Below are 17,621 nucleotides of genomic sequence, written 5' to 3' on the forward strand. Positions count from 1 at the left end.
TCACATCCAAAGCCATGGAACTAACCCAAACATGAAGCATTAACTTATTTTACAGGGAAGCTTAGAATTGTCAAATCAAAACATCAAATTATATAAAAAGGAAGGACAAAAATTTATAAACAGAAACATGCCTTTTCTACTACCATACTTTTGAAGATATAGTACACTAATTGCATAACGAAACCTTTATTTGATATAACTGGCCCTACCGGACCGAGTGTATCTGGGATTTCTTTGGATGCCACTGTCTCACTGGTCTATCTCTAGAAGCAGACATCCGGTCTTATTACTTCTCCGTGCATCGCTGCCTTCATCTGTCCCTGATATCAGCTCTAACGAGGAGGACTACTATTTGTGGAGGAACGGTTTGCGGGACCCACCTTCAACGTTCTCCTCTGCAAAGCTTTGGTCTTCTCTTTATCAGTTTCCCCCTCAGGTTTCTTGGCTAATGGCTGTCTGGTTTAAAAAAAATATCCCAAAGCATGCTTTTAGAATGTGGCTGGTGATGCGAGGCAGGATGTCTACGAGAGACAGACTTCTAACTTGGGGATTAGATGTCTCACCTCTCTGCTTGCTTTGCGGAACCCAAAATGAATCATTATCTCATATCTTCTTTGAATGTGATTATGCCTCAGCTGCTTGGAGAAGTGTCACTCGATCGACTGGACTGCAGCTCCCAGCTCGGATCAATGACATTGTCCCCTTCCTCCTGTCTATTCGGTTGCCAAAGAGATTCAAAACCATTATGTTGCTCATTCTTCAAGCAACTATATATCACCTTTGGCTGGAAAGAAACAGTCGCTTGCACAACAGAGTCTCCCGTCCCTATAATCAAATTGTCAAGGGCATCTTTCTTCATCTTAGAGCAAAGCTATACTCGCTCGACAAAGAGGTTAAGTCCAACATGATCTACACTGGAGTATCTGCGTCAACTTCTACAGCCACAAAACCTTCGTACCTATCAATCTGGTTTCAGCATGTTCAACGTTAAAATGGAGAGTATCTTGAGAGTCTTCACTTCGAGTATCACACGATTCTTGCATCAATCGAAATGAGTTTCAGTATAGTTTATCTATCATGTTATTTACTGCTCTTTAAATTGTAACCAAAACTCTTATTCAGAAATGGTATCGAAATTTAAAGTTGAAAAAAAAAAAAAAAAAAAAACATGTTCTGTCACAGAAACAACTACATTACACAATAACATAAATAACGCTTGCTAGGCACCAGTATAAACGACCAAAATGTTGTATCACACATCATCATACAAAACAAGTTACTTAATAAACTCAAGAGATTAACTATAAAACCAAAAAAATATCCATCATGGGAAATATTTACAACTCCAATAAACTAATCGCCTCACAATATTACAACAAAATCGCTAAGACACGATAACAAATACATTTCAAAGAAAAACAAAAAATCAGAAAAAAAAATTTGCACATGTAGATAGCACAAATAGCAAACAATTCGCGCATAGCACGGACACAACACTAGTATATTATATACTAGGGTCAGCCTGTCCTAGGGACTGGATAAATTTGAAAATAATTTTAATAGTTAGATTAAATATTTAATAAACTGAAATCTAATATGTATTATACTAATGTTGCTTTGTTTAGGTTTCTTGATATTTAATAGTTACGTTACGGGGCATTTTTAAGTAGCCAAATATATTTGTGGATCAATTTCTTTTTAGTTTTGTTATATTCGTATCAGTTTAGTAATATTTTATTGACTAAGCAATCATGGAGTTTTATATAATTTTAGCGCCATGTACTCCTCCTGCCTAATGGTGTATTTTTACGGATGTTTTTTTAAAGCAATTTGCATATTTTTCTATTTGTTGTGAATTTTTTATCCATACTATTTAAGAATGTAAAGTTAAAAAAAATGTAAGTTTTAACTGTAAGAAGCGAAACATGCAACTTATCGTAAAGGAGAGTTGTGAGTATGAATTTCAATCATGAAAGGACCGTAACGGAAAGCAAAAGACATGTAGGAGAATAATCACGCACACTGATCATGGGGAGGAGGACAGCGGTGTTGTTTCATAACAAAACATGCGAATTTCTTCATTTGTTTATAAAGAAAAAAATCATCGGCATCTATCACGGTGTCTACGGCAGCCTCTTCGTGGCATGATTATTAACATATTGTGTGTGTATTGTTACTTGTGGAACAGGTCGTATTCATTAAAAGATCACCTTATTTCCTCCAACACTTGTCTATTTCAGCCATGTAAGTGCTCCGGCTACGACAGTTCACTTATCTCACTTATGACTACGCGCGGATTTTTTTTATCAAAAATGTTTAGAATGATGTAATTAGAATTTCAGTTCTAACAATTAGAAAGATAATAGAAAATATGAACTATTATACTTTGTTAATTACAGAATAATTTTGTAATTTCTAACAAAAAATAAATGTTACTGTTATTTTCTACACCCAAACATTCTTTTTTTTTTTTTACATAATATAGTTGCAGAATCATTTAAACTGTTAGTTTTTTTTGAATAATGTTAGCTTTTTTAGTTAAAATAATATTTTATTATTCAGATTAGGATTAAAATTTTTGTTTTTATTATTTCCTGTTCTATATCATTTTTAGTTCAGAGCCTTTTGTTGAACTTCAATAAAAATTTCACTTTTTCGCCCTTTTACATATATACGAACCTTTTTTTGTTTAAAATATTTATTTGAGAGACATGGACGTTGGCATTTAAAAAAACAATTATGAAACAGAAATGAATATTTGGAGGGAAAGGACTTTAGAATTACAATTAGAGACTCTAGGCATGTGAGATAAGGCTTGGGGTTACATGTCCACTGGTTTGTGAAAGGACTCCCATACAATTAATTGATGAAATTTAAGGTTATTCATGATAGATTTTATTATTTTTATTTAACTAAATATAAAACTGGAAATTTTGAAAGTGAAACCCTTTGCTTTGCAAGACGAACAATGGTGGAAAAATAAGATTAGTTAAAGAAGATTTCAAACAAATCTAAAAAATTGGATGGACTAAAAATGAACCAATGATATACATATCTTACACATAACTCCAGTTGCTTCTCATTTGCCTGCTCACAGTCAATCTCCTCATGTATGATAGAATCACTGTTGTAATGCATGCTGCTGTGTAAAATAATGCATCTGTATATGTTACATGGGCTTCGGTGTTGTTCATTTTAGGAGTAAGCATTTTACAAAGTTAATTGTCTTTGGTTTTTATAGTTTGTATTGAAATTTAATTTTAATTTACAAATAATAAAAATTATAGAAATAGTTCCGGTGATATAAAAGTTGTTCTTTTGTAGCTCAGTTATATAACTTAGAAAAAAGCATGAACAAACGGTAACTAAAAAGGCAAAATTCATGAACAAACTGTAAATGATTTAAGAGAAGCATTTATAATAACTATATGCTAAAAAACCTTTTTGTTTGAGAAGACAAAGCATCTAAGAGTAAACCTAAAGAGAACATGTCAAAGACTCACCACACCAAACAAAAGCAAAACGCACAGGAAAAATAGAAACAAAACAGCTAAAATGGTTAAAAAGGTTTCAGAGCTTTGTCCAACCATGTAAGACGACCATGATTGCTTTCTCTATTCCCTCAAAAGACATTCACCGTTTTCACTCAGCTTTGGTCGATTTATCTAAAATAAACATGAGCATAAAAATGGGATTAAAGGATGTAGATAAGGTTGAGGCTTGTGGATAAAGCTTTTAGACTTCTTACCAGTAATCCTTGAAAGACGAAAAAGATCTGTCACTGTTCATTGAACCCTTAGCTGAAGCTATGAGAAGTCTGTGAGCTCTTGGAGACATTGCACTCAGCTTCCCATTTGATCCAGGAGGAAGAGTGACGCCTTGTAATTCCGTTCTTCTCAGGCTTCTCTTGACCAAACCTCGGAGACCCTTGTCCTCTTACTCTTGCCTTTGCAGATGCAGTTGCAATAAGTTTGAACCAGACTGTTAAAGGACGCATTTGATAAGAAGATACATGAGGTATGCAACGAATATAATCATCACCAAATTTTCAATTTCAAGCAAAGCTTAGAACTTTATAAAAGGAAACCAAATTTTCTGCAACACATGAACAAACCTAAAGCTAGGACATGAACAAACCTAAGAATCAGACAAATCATGTCTACAAAGACGTAACATTTTAATAGAAGCGAAAGATGAGAAATCGTGAGGATGTTTCTCAAGGGATGAAACCATACCATTTTATAGATGGAGATTCACCGCCTCGAAGAGAGATAAGGATCATTGAATGATTGTAGTGTGGCGAAAGAGTTAAGAACTCATTAATGGAAATGAATCATGCTACTCTAACGGCTAGGGGGGTGACATGAAACGAAATCGACGCATAGATTACTCACAAAGACTCGTCTCAATCCACCTTTCCAAACCTCCATTGTTGGCAGAGCTTGAAGAACATGACAAACCCTAGAAAGAATGGCGGCTTCTCGAAAGCAAAGCAAAGGTGAAAACGACTCTGGGCCAAATTTTGTAAGTTTTCAGCCCAATAACGCAATGAATATAAGCCTAATGTTCGAAGCCCAAATAAATCCAGTGTTGCGTTTTGTGCGGACATGACATGTGTCGCAACGCAGAGGTCGACTTTCCTAAGTGGATGCTGACGTAGCGCGCCCAGGAGAGAGGAAACAGTATTATATATATATAAATAGATATATATATATATAAATAGATATATATATATATATATATATATAGTATAATATCTGTTTTGTCCTTTGTCATAAACATTTAAATTAATTATTTAAATAAACTTAAAATTGTTGTAATTTGATTTTTTATTTTTTTCCATTTAATATATCTATATATGCATTATTTGTTTTCAGTAAAAAAATCGAAAACCAAGTTAAGAGAAATCTACTCTATTAATTCAGTGTCCTATTTTTTATCTATTTATAAATGTTGTTAGACTAATTCACTCGAAATTTAATATGTCTTATTTATTATTTAGCTTAATCAACTAAACGTATAATATGTTTAAGAAAATTGGAAAGAATGTTATTCCCCTACATCTTTGCAAGTAGATTTTGTAACTGTGATCTTAACCACAATTTGGAAAATAATATATATTTAAATAGTAAATATATTTATTTGAAAAGTATAGGTTTACATAATCTTAGGTATATATATTCTCTATTTATTGTAAACATATCTATATAAGTTTTTGCATCTAAGTTATACATAATATTTTGGGATTTGTACTTTTTTGAAATAAAAAAGAGGGATTGTTATAAAAATTTAAGAATATTAGAATATATGAAATTTGGAAAAATAGACTATGCAAACTTTATAATGATGAAGGTTTAAAAGTACTGTAACAAAAAGGTTATAGTTTAATATAAGATATTTATTTAAATATATATTCTAATTTTAAAATAAATGTTTTTAAAATCTGTTTGTTTTTATATATAAATATTATTATATTATTTGAATTGAGAAACTCTAGTATGGTTTAATAACAAAATATATAATCGAAAAATAGTTTAAAACTTTTTAAAATTTGATTAGCTATTATTCTTATATTTTTGAACTTATAATATTAATGAGGTCAATTAGTTGGACTGTTATAACCTTTTTGATAATCTAAAAACCTGTAGATAAAAAAATTTAGAAGATTATAATTTCAATAATAAATTTAATTATATTACTATTAATTCAAATTTTATAACAGAATTATCAATAATATATGTGCATCCGCGCGGGTTTGAGTCTAGTTGAATTTAATTTGTTTTCTTCTCTAATTGAGTCCACTTTAGCTGATAAATCCATATATTTTTTGGTCAAATATGAATCCATATCATATCAGCTAAATTTAGCTTCTAGATTCATATCCTAAATTTATACAGATATAACAATTCAATTTGATACAGATACCAGTATAGTCAACCATACCAAAACTGGATTTTATTTCTAACAATTAAAGACAAAAGATTTATATTCTTTTAATTTGAAACGCTGCATGTATAAAAATAACTCGTTTATATCTATAAAAATATAAAACACATAAATATACTTTTATATTTCTTTATACAATAGAGAAATATTTTATTTCTTTTATTCTTTGTTGTCTATAATACATATTTTATATTTGACGGAAACTATAATAATATTCTGCTATTTTCTCTATAGTTTACTTACTTTAGAATATGTATCTGACATTTACTTTATAATTTCCTCCTCTCACTTTTTCGTAATATATATTTTTTTCATTCTAACTTGAAAAAACTCAACTGAAAGAAATTTCTATAAATACATGTTTTGGGTTTAAAGCTAGTTTCTTATAATTTTATATTATTTTTATATAAGATTTTCCATATCTAAAGAAATAAATTGGAAGATTCTGTCCATTTTAATCTTTGACCAAAAAGATATTATTTTATGAATGTTTATGTTATGTATAAAATCTGATCAGCCTCAGTAAAGAATAATAGTAAGCAAAAAGAAGACCCTATCATATAATGGCCATCACCAATAAGTTTTCGGTTGCATTTGTTCTTACCATCCTCTGTGTCATATCTTTTGTCCATTGCCAGAAAACATCTGATAGAACTTCTGGTACTGACTTATTAAACTCTTTACTTTCATTCTTTCTAAATTATTAGACAACTTTTTAATTTATTATAGTCCTTTAAGTGGTATATATGCGTTAATAGAAGTTTGCATACATTCATCTAGGTAATTTAATACCAAAAGCAAGTTTTCTTGTGTGATTCGGAATCTGAAGACATGCATGCAAACTTGCTTGCTACTGAAAAGATTGTTACAACTTACCAAACGTTGTAGCTACCTTTACTATTATTATAGGAAAGAAAAAAATGTAGAAACATTTTAAGGAATCCTCACTAGGCAGTTATTTTACCTAATCTTAGTAGTCATCGTCATCAGACTCATATTCGACTGGGATCATAACCGGATTCAGAAAAGCCTTAGTTATCTCTACAGCAAGATTTGGGTTTCTGGCAACAAACATCTTGAACTCACAAGAATCCAAAAATGTATTTATATTCCTTGCGATAAAACTCAAAACAGCATCGGTGAGAGGTTTGTCCAAAGGAACCTGCGAGAGCTCAAGTACGTCAAGTGCATTGGAAGAACTGAGAGACGATATAAGTTCGTTTCTGCACAAGTCCCTTAAATGAGGAATCTCGTATCTTTGCGCTGCTAGATAAAGCGACCGAACATGTTTCTTTAGTTTTGAAGAAGAAACTAATCCGTGATCGTTGTACATGAACTCAACTAGAGTCTCTAACTCTTCGTGTCTCATCTCTGAGAAAATTAACGTTTGGTCGGATGAAGCTTTCGTCGCTTTTGATTCCAGCATCTTCTTGAATACCTCAGATCTTGCCGCCTATAATCATTGATAAAAGCATGTCAACGTACAAAATAGTATTTATAGTGTTTTATTCTTAATATGAAGATGATAATGAAAGAGAAGAAATACAATAACAAGTTTGTGGGCTGAGATAGCTGCAAAGCCATTACTGTCTCCTGCCTTGAGTAGCAAATCGGTATGCCATTTTTGTTTTAAGATTTTTGCAAATCCACTCGAGGAAACGTCTGTTGCCATATATCGTAGAGATCTATTCCAAGGAAAGTCAAAATTGAGTAACTTTATTTTTAACCTTTAAGACTGAGATGTTAGGATTGTTGAGTAACTTTATTTTTAACCTTTAAACGAAGAGACGAAAGGTCAAATCGACGGTCAAACTGGATGGACGATCATCTTTTATAACAAAAAATGCTATTTCCCAAATGCACAACTATTATTAAATTATATTTTTTTCAACTATTATTAACCTAATCTGCATATATCTTTTCTATGTGCGTCTTAGTTAGTGCACATGCGGTATTAAGATGGTTGGTTGTGTTTCTGATGAGGTTGAAGAAGCTGATCATAAATCTATTACATGAATTAGGAAACTTAAGCAACTGGGAACGTGTAGAAGACTCTTAACTCACAAATGTGGAATCTTGCTGTATTCCACCAATTAGCATCATTTATGTTGAAATCTATTTTGGTGAAGGAAAAAACAATTTCACCTACAAGTTCAGTTCAAATAAAATAAAATAAAAATAAATACAGAATTCACGCTCATTTACTAAAGAGCTATTCTGAAAAAAAAACAAAAAAATAAAATTTCAAAACATTATGACGAAACTATGCTAGGAAAACTCTGAAACTATATTTATATACGATTTACGATATTCCTGTTTGAGATGCGATATAATTTTCTTCAATTTTTTTGCTAACGTTAGTATCATTAAAATGAAAGAAGATTTACAAAAGTTAATCTAAAGAGAGCAACACCTTGGCAATAAAGCATGAAAAACAGGGTGGGACAAAACAGTTTTAGATGATGTCAAAATCGTCATCCAATCCAAAAGATCCCTACACAGTTTTCTATCTTTCCGCATCGATTGTGTTTTTTGCTTGCAAGATTGTGTTTTTTATCTCACGATCCCTAAACAGTTTTTGTTTTAATCTCACGATCATCAATCCCTAAACAATTTTCTTCAATTTTCTTCAGTTTTTGTTTCAGTGCCAACTGCCAAGTTTCTAATGTGTGTACTTTTATCATTGTCGGTCGATATTTCATATTTAATTAAGACGCTAAATATATTAAGCATCGAAAGAACATACGGCAAAAAAGGTAGTGCGTTCTTTTATACAAAAAGAATTATATCATACGGTTTACTGAGTTTTTTCTTTCTTTTGTGAGATGATGTCGTAGATATGTTGAGAAATTGTTATCATTGGAACCAGGAAACGTTACCATCGCTAACTGTTGTTGACCAGACAATATCTCGCTAGATAGATAGACGAATTTTCTGTATAATTATAATACAAAATGGACCAATTAAAAACTGTATACACCCATTTGATGATAGTGATGATAATCGTGGTTCATGACGACACTAATGAAAAGGTAACAAAATATCTGGCGGTAACGTTATATATATATCACCTATTACCTATACTTGATCTTGTAAAGAGTAAGACAATTGTTTAAGACGATGTCTAGCTAGGCTAATTTAAGACATTGTTTTTAAAAAAAAAATTCCAGATCCCACTAATAAAAAGAGAATCAACATGCAACCTTAAAGGCTTAAACCATTTCCCTTTAGTCTCTCTTGACTGTCATAGCTCTTCCAGTTCCCACAACATTACCAAAGATATACCAAAACATCAAAATTTACTTAAAACAAAAAGTAATGGAGGCTGCAAAAGTGTACACCCAAGATGGCACCGTCGACCTCCAGGGCCGTCCCGCCCTCGCGTCCAGGACCGGTCGTTGGAGAGCTTGCTATTTCCTTCTTGGTATTTTTGTACTCAAGTCATTATTTTCATCAAATTATACCAGTTGTTTAATGGATTAAAAAGCATATTAGGTGATTATGTTTCATTAATTCACAAGCTTTATGTAGTTTTGTTTGTATTTGAGAAGGGTATGAAGCGTGTGAGCGGATGGCGTTTTATGGAATAGCTTCGAATTTGGTGAATTATTTGACAACGAGACTTCATGAAGACACGATTTCTTCGGTTAGAAATGTAAATAACTGGTCCGGTGTCGTGTGGATCACTCCGATCGCCGGAGCTTACATCGCCGACACATACATTGGCCGCTTCTGGACTTTTACTGTCTCCTCCCTCATCTACGTTCTGGTATTTCTATAGTCTCTTCTTTCGCTTTTCAATGTAAACTAGATAGCAACTAGTGGCGGATCTAGAAATTTTTTGAGTCGTGGCACACATATACTAAAAATATATATAGTCTTATGAAATATATACAATATCAACAAAATTCTAAAAACTACTGAATAATTAATTATTTTTTAAAATACTTATTTTAAAATAAAAATATACTAAAAATATAATTTAAATTCTAACGTGACAATATATTCAAATGTATTTTTATGGAATTGATTTGCTAGTATACTTAAACCTAGGAAAAGAAAAGAAAAATAATATGTTGAAAAAATAATCTGTTGAAAAAATAATCAGAAGAAAAAGGCATTTAAGAAAACACAAATGAACGAAACAACTTTTAAGAAAAAAAATATTTTTTAAAAAAATTAAAGCAATAAGAATAATAGCTATATATATATATGCATGTTTACAATCTTTTTTTTAAAAGATACAATCTCTTTCTTTTTTTGCTTATTACAATTACGGTTTTCAACAGTTTAATTAATATATTTAAGTTGATAAAAAAGGGAGATAATTAAGGTTTTCATTTATTTTTAACCTGAATTGAAGTTTAACTAGTCCCAAATTTCTTACGACCATAGTCGCGTGCTGTTGATTGTGTAAAGCACTGATATGACTGACATGTAAGTAGAAATATTCGTCTGTTGTTAAGTATGTCGTTAAATAACATTTAGAAATCTACTTATTTCTTAAAAACCTAGAATACTTTTCTGATCATTTGGCAGTTATATACAGATTTAAAGCAACCATAGTCTTCATGTCGAACACGTTTCTATACGTTTAAAAATGTAGACGAAGTGTCAGAATCAAGCCAAAAGTTAACCGAAAGCTAACTTCAAGTTATTTTATTTTTGAGATTTGGTTTATGATGGTCATTCAGACATGCATACTACGTATTGTACGTTGTTTTCCACACGTATACAAGAGGACCCACGATTTCCACTTTACAACTTTTTTTGGTTTATCGACACATACCTTATCAACATCTATAAAGAATAAAAAGAAAACTTACCAAACCCAATCGAGAAATTACTTTTGTTAGATCGCATCTTCTTTCTAACATATATACAGTTCTGCATATATAAAGAAAAAAATCATAGCCAAACAACGTTTGATTCCTTGTCTATTGAGAGACATGACTCATAAAGTTACTTTCACCTTTTTATTTGTACGTACTTGCTAGGATGTCATACTGTTTCAAACGCCAAAAGTATTAAAATGTATATTTATACTTTTAGAATATTTTACTCTTTTTTTATTAATAGCTACAATGTAAATACAAAAAGTTAATATGTTTACATTTATAATACAAGGAATTTGGATTTAACATTTGGGATGATTTTCAGTTCAAAAAACATTGGAGATGATACAAAAATGTATTCAATTATAAAACAATGTCTAAATTTCATGAGACCTAGATTATGTATTTGTTTGCAGGGGATGATTCTCTTAACAATGGCAGTAACGGTAAAATCCTTAAGACCGACATGCAGGAACGGGCTGTGCAACAAGGCATCCTCTTTACAAAAAGCATTTTTCTACATGTCTCTATATACGATAGCCACTGGAGCCGGTGGAACAAAACCTAACATTTCCACGTTTGGAGCGGACCAATTCGACGATTACAGTATTAGAGAGAGAAAACAAAAGGATTCGTTCTTCAATTGGTGGACGTTTAGCTCCTTTTCGGGTGCGTTATTCGCGACACTAGGGCTCGTCTACATCCAAGAGAATCTTGGGTGGGGTTTAGGTTATGGCATCCCTACCCTAGGACTCTTGGTTTCTCTAGTTGTGTTCTATATCGGGACACCGTTTTATAGGCATAAGGTCATCAAATCAGACAATTTGGCCAAAGCTTTGGTTCGAGTCCCTATCGCAGCATTCAAAAACCGAAAGCTTCATTGTCCGAATGACCTTTTGGAGCTTCATGAGCTTGACTCCCATTACTACAACAGCACTGGTAAACATCATGTTCATCACACCCCCATATTCAGGTCAGTGTTGCATACCATCTCATCAAAGAATTTATATTTTACAATCTTTTCATGCCTTAAAACTTCTTATTCGAGTTCTGATTCTAGATAAACGGATAATTATTTTTTATCCTTGCCATTATATATATATTTTTTTTTGTAACATCCTTGCCATTATATAATAAAGAAGAATAAAAAGAAAAACAAAAGCAAAAGAGGATGGTTGTAGTTTGATTCCTTGACGATAAATAATCTACCAAGATTCTGCCTTTGTCTCTGGTGGGTAATGATGTGGAAGATACGCAGTGTTGAATTTCTTTTTTGTTAATATTATCTTATCTTATTCTACTTGCTCTGTAGAATATTTTATTGGATGGTCCCGAGTTTCCACTTTATCCACGTTAATGTGTTCTCCAATATCGTCCCACTATAGCTTCTTGCCAAAATCATTGCAAAAATACTTAGTATAGAAAACTTAGAATATTCCAAAAAAAAAAATGATATAATTTTATGCGAGTAGCTTTACTTGTTGTCATATCTATAAATGTGAAAACATTAATTTGGGAATTGATAAGACATATTCCTTCATGGAGGAACTTTTATGGCTAAACTAAGTCTATTACATAACATCTACATCTAGAAGTGTTCATCTTTTCATCGACGTTTATTTTCAGACATAAAATCTTGGACAGGACAAGAAACAAAGTCATTTTGAATGAACAACTGAATGATTTGGGTCTTGCTACTACAGGTACTTGGATAAAGCTGCCATTAAGACATCTTCCAGAGAGTCACCTTGTACTGTGACAGAAGTGGAAGTGGCAAAGCGTGTGCTAGGGCTTACCTTAATATGGCTTGTCACTTTAATCCCAAGCACCTTAGGGGCACAAGTCAATACTCTCTTTGTCAAACAAGGGACCACATTGGACCGAAAACTCGGATCCCACTTCCAAATCCCTGCGGCTTCGCTGGGAGGCTTTGTTACCCTCTCATTGCTTCTTTCAATTCCAATATATGACCAATACTTTGTTCCCTTCATGCGCAAGAAAACTGGAAACCCTAGAGGGATCACCATACTCCAAAGGCTAGGGATAGGGTTTTTGATCCAAATTGTTGCAATAGCTGTTGCTTCGGCTGTAGAGGTCAAGAGGATGCACGTAATAAAAGAATTTCACATAACTAACCCTAAACAAGTTGTGCCTATGAGCATTTTCTGGTTGCTCCCTCAATACTGTCTTCTGGGCATTGGGGGTGTGTTTGACGCGATTGGTTTGCTTGAGTTTTTCTACGATCAGTCACCTGAGGAGATGCAGAGCCTTGGGACAACGTTTTTTACCAGTGGGATCGGTCTTGGAAATTTCTTGAACAGCTTCTTGATGACAATGATTGATAAGATCACAAGTAAAGGGGGAGGCAAGAGTTGGATTGGGGATAACTTGAACGATTCTAGGCTAGATTACTATTATGGGTTTCTAATGGTGATTTCGATTGTGAACATGGGATTGTTCTTGTGGGCAGCTAGCAAGTATATTTACAAGAGTGATGAGACCAAAGAGTTTAATGGAGGATGTGTTCAAATGGAGGTAAATCCTTAGATACATCTCCTCTTACTATCTAGCTATAACAATGAGTGATTTATATATACGGTTTTCTAAAAAAACATGTAAGTTGTGGTATTTTGATTGACATGATATGAATAAAACTTTAGTGTTTATCCTAAGCAAACAAGCACCACTTGGACGACCTAAGTTATTGCTCACGTTCTATATATCGTTTTGTTCTACTAGTTGAACACAGAAACCAATTCTCATTGGTCACATACACTTTCACCTAGAAGGATTCACGTGAACCGGATCCGAACAATTAACTAACCATATATAACGTCTAACATATTGGATTAGACTATATGTTATTGACTTACATATCTTGACGATGCCAAAAAAAAAGACTTACATATCTCGACTAAATTAATATATCGGATACTTTGGCAACTATATCTTTTTTTCTAATTGCTCCAAAAAAAGAAAGAAATTCGCTACTTTTGATTAAAGCACATCCCACCGAACACTGCATGAATCTGGTCCGCAAGAAGATGTATTGATTAATTCGATACGCTAAGGAAACACCGAAAGTAAAATTAATTAAAATGAATAAGATAAACTAGTGATATTTATATACAGCTGACAGTTCACCCAATATATATATGTGTGTGTGTTTATAATATGTATATGTGCACATTCAAAACCAGCTATCACAAAAAGTTGGTGCAAGTAGCTTTTTGTAGAATTAACTCACTACGTTGCTTGGATTCTAGATTTTTAAAAAGTTTAAGTACGCATGACTCATTAAATGAATTTAAGCTACCCTAAATTCAAATATATCATATGTGTAGTTTATTAAAGATTTAATCAACGAAATTATCGAGTTTCTTTATCTTCTATATAAGAAATAAATAAATAGACTTCGACTCTGTTCTGTACTGGAAGTTTGTAACTGGACTTCCACGTTGTGGGTTTAAGAACAACGTTTCAACCTCATCTCAATATCGGTTATGTAAAATGTAAAGAGTACCCCTTACCAAATGAACAATATAAATATACATTTGATCGATTAGTGACAGGCTCTTTAACATCATCCTCCTCCCTTATATTTATTTAACTTAGTTATAATTGTCGGACCACAAATTATGGAAATAAATTATATGTATGTGTGTTTGTAGAATGATTCAAATAAATTTTAACCGAAGTAGGAGTTGTTCTCACTTTCAATCTCGCCGTATTCTAGTGCTCTTGTGGTTGGTTGAGAGTAAACACAAGAAGATGGAGGAGGCGGATGATGAGCCGCCGTAGGTTGCGGTGGAGTTGACGGCGTTTGTGGTGGTAGTGCAATGACGGAGACGCCGCCAGAGTTGTGATATTGGGAATTGGAAGGTACGATCAAAGTGGCGACAGCCTCTCGTTGCTTGTACTTGAGAATCTCAGATCGTACGGCCGTAAGCTCGGCTTGTAAAGCTTGAACTTGTTGTTGTAGAGCTGAGATTGCTCCCATGCAACCGTACACTGGATCTCTTAACCTCACGTTTGCTTCATACACGAGGCTATTTGCCGCGTCTGCTCTCTGGCCTTCCGGTACCTCCTGGTTAGTGTTAAAATTATTAACATTATGAAAATAATGCCAAAAGTATTTTATTATTTTTTTAATGAGATATTTTATAATGAAAGCCAGACAGACTAGTCCCCGTTTATGTTACGACCAAAGAAACATATGATCATTATCACTATAAAATGATGATATTTGTGTTTTGTTATTACCATTAGCATCTTGGAGACGTTGCTAGCTCCAAAGACTTTGTGGACCGACGCGAACTTAAGAGGCTCACATGGGGAGAAATAAGGCGAAAATGGACATTCTTGAGCGCATCGTCGGCGCAGAAGTTTACATGCCGCACAAGGAGTAATGGTATTGAGGGCTCCAGGAGGACCAGATATATGTCTTCTAATTCCTGCCATTTGATTAGGCCAAGCATCTGCTTCTCTTTTGATCTTCTTCCCTATCTCTTCAAGTCTCTCCCTAAACACAAGGAACCAAATAAGAACTTTAGCTTGGTTAAAACATGACTAAAAAGTGAAAATGAACCATATCCACCAATTTGAGGGTAATTAAAATTAAATCATTGTAAAGAGAAAAAGGGTTTCACTAGTGAGATGTTCGCTTTTTACCTTTCTCTTGACATTCAGGCATGCTCTCAGATGATCGAAAGAAAAGAGAGAAAAGTAGAAAGAAACAAAAAGAGAAATACTAAAGTCAAGTGACTTTTAAAGAGGGTGTGAAGGAAGATTGGTAAGGAAGGCTTTAAAGGCAAGTAAAATTCCAAGTTTAAAATTTACTGATCACGATATATACCTGTGTCAATATAAAGATAGATATATAAGAAAATGTTGAGGCTGGGTTGAATAGACCTTTCTGAAGGAGATGAAAGGGGTTTGGTAGCTCGAGAAGCAGAACAGTGTCTCTTTTAAGATGAAAACAACTGAAGATATCTATAGTTAATGAAGACTGAAGAGCTGTATTTATTGCTTAAGCACGTGACCCGTGAGGGTTTTTATTTTTATTTTTATTTTGACCTTATGAATCTGATGATCTGTGTTCAGAAAAAAAAGTTCTGATGATCACACACAATTATAATCATATACAAATATGCATGCATGTAGTCACTCATTCATCGGCCAGTCAACAACAGATGGATTTTGTGCTTAATGCCTACTTTAAATATTTTTGTTTTCCCATGGCCGCATGTGGACTTTTGCTTCACATTTATAACGCTTCTGCTTTATTTTCAATAAGAATCAAATTTATACTTCTTAGAAATCAAATTTACGTTTTATATAATGTAACCAAGTTTGCAGCTAATTCTTTCTGGCATTACAGGATTATATATATGTCTACACGGTTGCACGCGAATGGACCGCCTGACGATCCTAAACGGATCAACGATAGCTTAATACGTTTGAAAGTTCATAACAGTAAAAATTTGGTGAAGCATTTAGAAAACATATTCTTTGTTATTAACTATAGGCCCATATATATTCTCTGTAGACCACAGTTAGTACTTAGTATAGTACCAAACATTTTATCAAATTTCCTCGTCAATCGTTAAAGGTTACTTAAATCTTGAACCACGAACACACATCTAACAATGGCGTAGATAGCACTTGCGTAAAATATGTATTACTGGAGAGGATTAAGTCAGCTTTGCTTTCATATTCGAAAAGATATCATGGTTCAGAATTTCGGTGTTACAAAAAGGTAATATTGTTATCACAACGATATTATATATTTGTTAATATGCACTTTATAGATTTGAGTTCAGATGGTGGCATAACCCTGAGATTAACATCCATAAGTTATATATATCTTGGTCACTGTAAAATAATAATTATTCAATTTATCTCCAGTTTCAATTCAAAATCCAATAGAAAGAAGAATATTGCTTAGACTCTAAGAAAGTTTTGCACTTGTATATTCTTGTTTGACCCGTATTCGTAGCCTAACTAGTCGCCCCGTTGTTCTTTCTTTGTATTAAAATTTAGAGTTTGTATCATCAAACTCTTCTTCCAATCAATAATTTATCATATTTGGAAAGAAAGGAACATGAGGATTTTTCAGTCACATGTTACTCCTGCCCCTACAGTTCGTGCTGCAGTGGATCGTCAAATTCGGGACCGGTTGCTGTCCATTAAGCCATTTCATGCTTCCAGCCTCCTCTCCTGCAAGTCTACTTCGCCTTCACAAGGCCGGCTTGAATCTCCGTCGCTTCCTGTCTTTTCTATTTCATTGTTTCTTGTTTGGGGTTGTTTTGTTTGTTTGTCTCACTCAAATAAGTTGCTAAACAACATGTAAACTTTTGAAAATGGTATGAAATTTAACATGATTACCAAAAAAAAAATTTTGAGTTTTTATTCTTAAAATATTAAAATTTAAAATTTAGAATTAGCAGAGAATATTATTTAATGACATATAAAATATAATTTAAGTGTACTTGCAAAATTGAAAAATCGAATTACAAATATAATTTGGGCTGGACAATATACTTATTTTTACATGGACCCGAGCCCCATTGGACCGTTATTTTGTAGGCCTTACCCCCGAATTATGTGTCTTGATTAACTATGTGGTTGATTAAACTACACTAAGATATATGCTACACACAATTTGAAATTTTGACACCCAAAAAGTTGCATATTCTAAGGAAATCTTCTTTTGGGAAAATTACTTCAGTTGTTAAATGTCATACATGCACAAATATCATGAAGACAAAAAAAAAACAACTACCCACAATTTCAGGTAACGCTCTTTGTTCTCCTTTTATATGAACTTTGGTTTTTAAA

General features: G+C 33.0%; 3 protein-coding genes across 3 annotated transcripts; 1 reads left to right on the top strand and 2 right to left on the bottom strand.

Moving 5' to 3' along the window:
- Positions 1–6,916: 6,916 nt before the first annotated feature.
- Positions 6,917–7,618, bottom strand: LOC106392462 (putative BTB/POZ domain-containing protein At2g40450). Its single transcript, XM_048754057.1, has 2 exons — positions 7,493–7,618; positions 6,917–7,399 (listed from the first exon to the last, which is right to left on the bottom strand). The coding sequence occupies exons 1-2, from the start codon at positions 7,616–7,618 to the stop codon at positions 6,917–6,919; spliced, it is 609 nt and encodes a 202-aa protein (XP_048610014.1).
- Positions 7,619–9,027: 1,409 nt separating this feature from the next.
- On the top strand, positions 9,028–13,453 carry LOC106392390 (protein NRT1/ PTR FAMILY 5.1-like). The gene is made up of 4 exons (XM_013833205.3): positions 9,028–9,370; positions 9,498–9,715; positions 11,198–11,754; positions 12,485–13,453. Exons 1-4 carry the CDS (start codon positions 9,265–9,267, stop codon positions 13,326–13,328), a joined length of 1,725 nt encoding a protein of 574 aa, XP_013688659.1. The 5' UTR covers positions 9,028–9,264; the 3' UTR covers positions 13,329–13,453.
- An 832-nt stretch (positions 13,454–14,285) lies between these two features.
- LOC106395296 (LOB domain-containing protein 15-like) lies at positions 14,286–17,108 on the bottom strand. Its single transcript, XM_013835792.3, has 3 exons — positions 15,453–17,108; positions 15,045–15,303; positions 14,286–14,868 (listed from the first exon to the last, which is right to left on the bottom strand). Exons 1-3 carry the CDS (start codon positions 15,464–15,466, stop codon positions 14,470–14,472), a joined length of 672 nt encoding a protein of 223 aa, XP_013691246.1. The 5' UTR covers positions 15,467–17,108; the 3' UTR covers positions 14,286–14,469.
- Between the last annotated feature and the right edge of the window lie 513 nt (positions 17,109–17,621).

Source organism: Brassica napus, chromosome C4 (genome assembly GCF_020379485.1).
Source record: "Brassica napus cultivar Da-Ae chromosome C4, Da-Ae, whole genome shotgun sequence".
In the NCBI taxonomy this organism is placed as follows: Eukaryota; Viridiplantae; Streptophyta; class Magnoliopsida; order Brassicales; family Brassicaceae; genus Brassica; species Brassica napus.

Bases quoted from the DNA above. Each gene is read 5' to 3' on its own strand.
- LOC106392462 (XM_048754057.1), bottom strand. From the start codon at position 7,618: ATGGCAACAGACGTTTCCTCGAGTGGATTTGCAAAAATCTTAAAACAA. The intron at 7,400-7,492 runs GTATTTCTTCTC...CAATGATTATAG, and splicing joins CAGCCCACAAACTTGTTATT to GCGGCAAGATCTGAGGTATT.
- LOC106392390 (XM_013833205.3), top strand. From the start codon at position 9,265: ATGGAGGCTGCAAAAGTGTACACCCAAGATGGCACCGTCGACCTCCAG. The intron at 9,716-11,197 runs GTATTTCTATAG...ATTTGTTTGCAG, and splicing joins CCTCCCTCATCTACGTTCTG to GGGATGATTCTCTTAACAAT. The intron at 11,755-12,484 runs GTCAGTGTTGCA...TTGCTACTACAG, and splicing joins CATCACACCCCCATATTCAG to GTACTTGGATAAAGCTGCCA.
- LOC106395296 (XM_013835792.3), bottom strand. The intron at 14,869-15,044 runs GTAATAACAAAA...AACACTAACCAG, and splicing joins ACGTCTCCAAGATGCTAATG to GAGGTACCGGAAGGCCAGAG.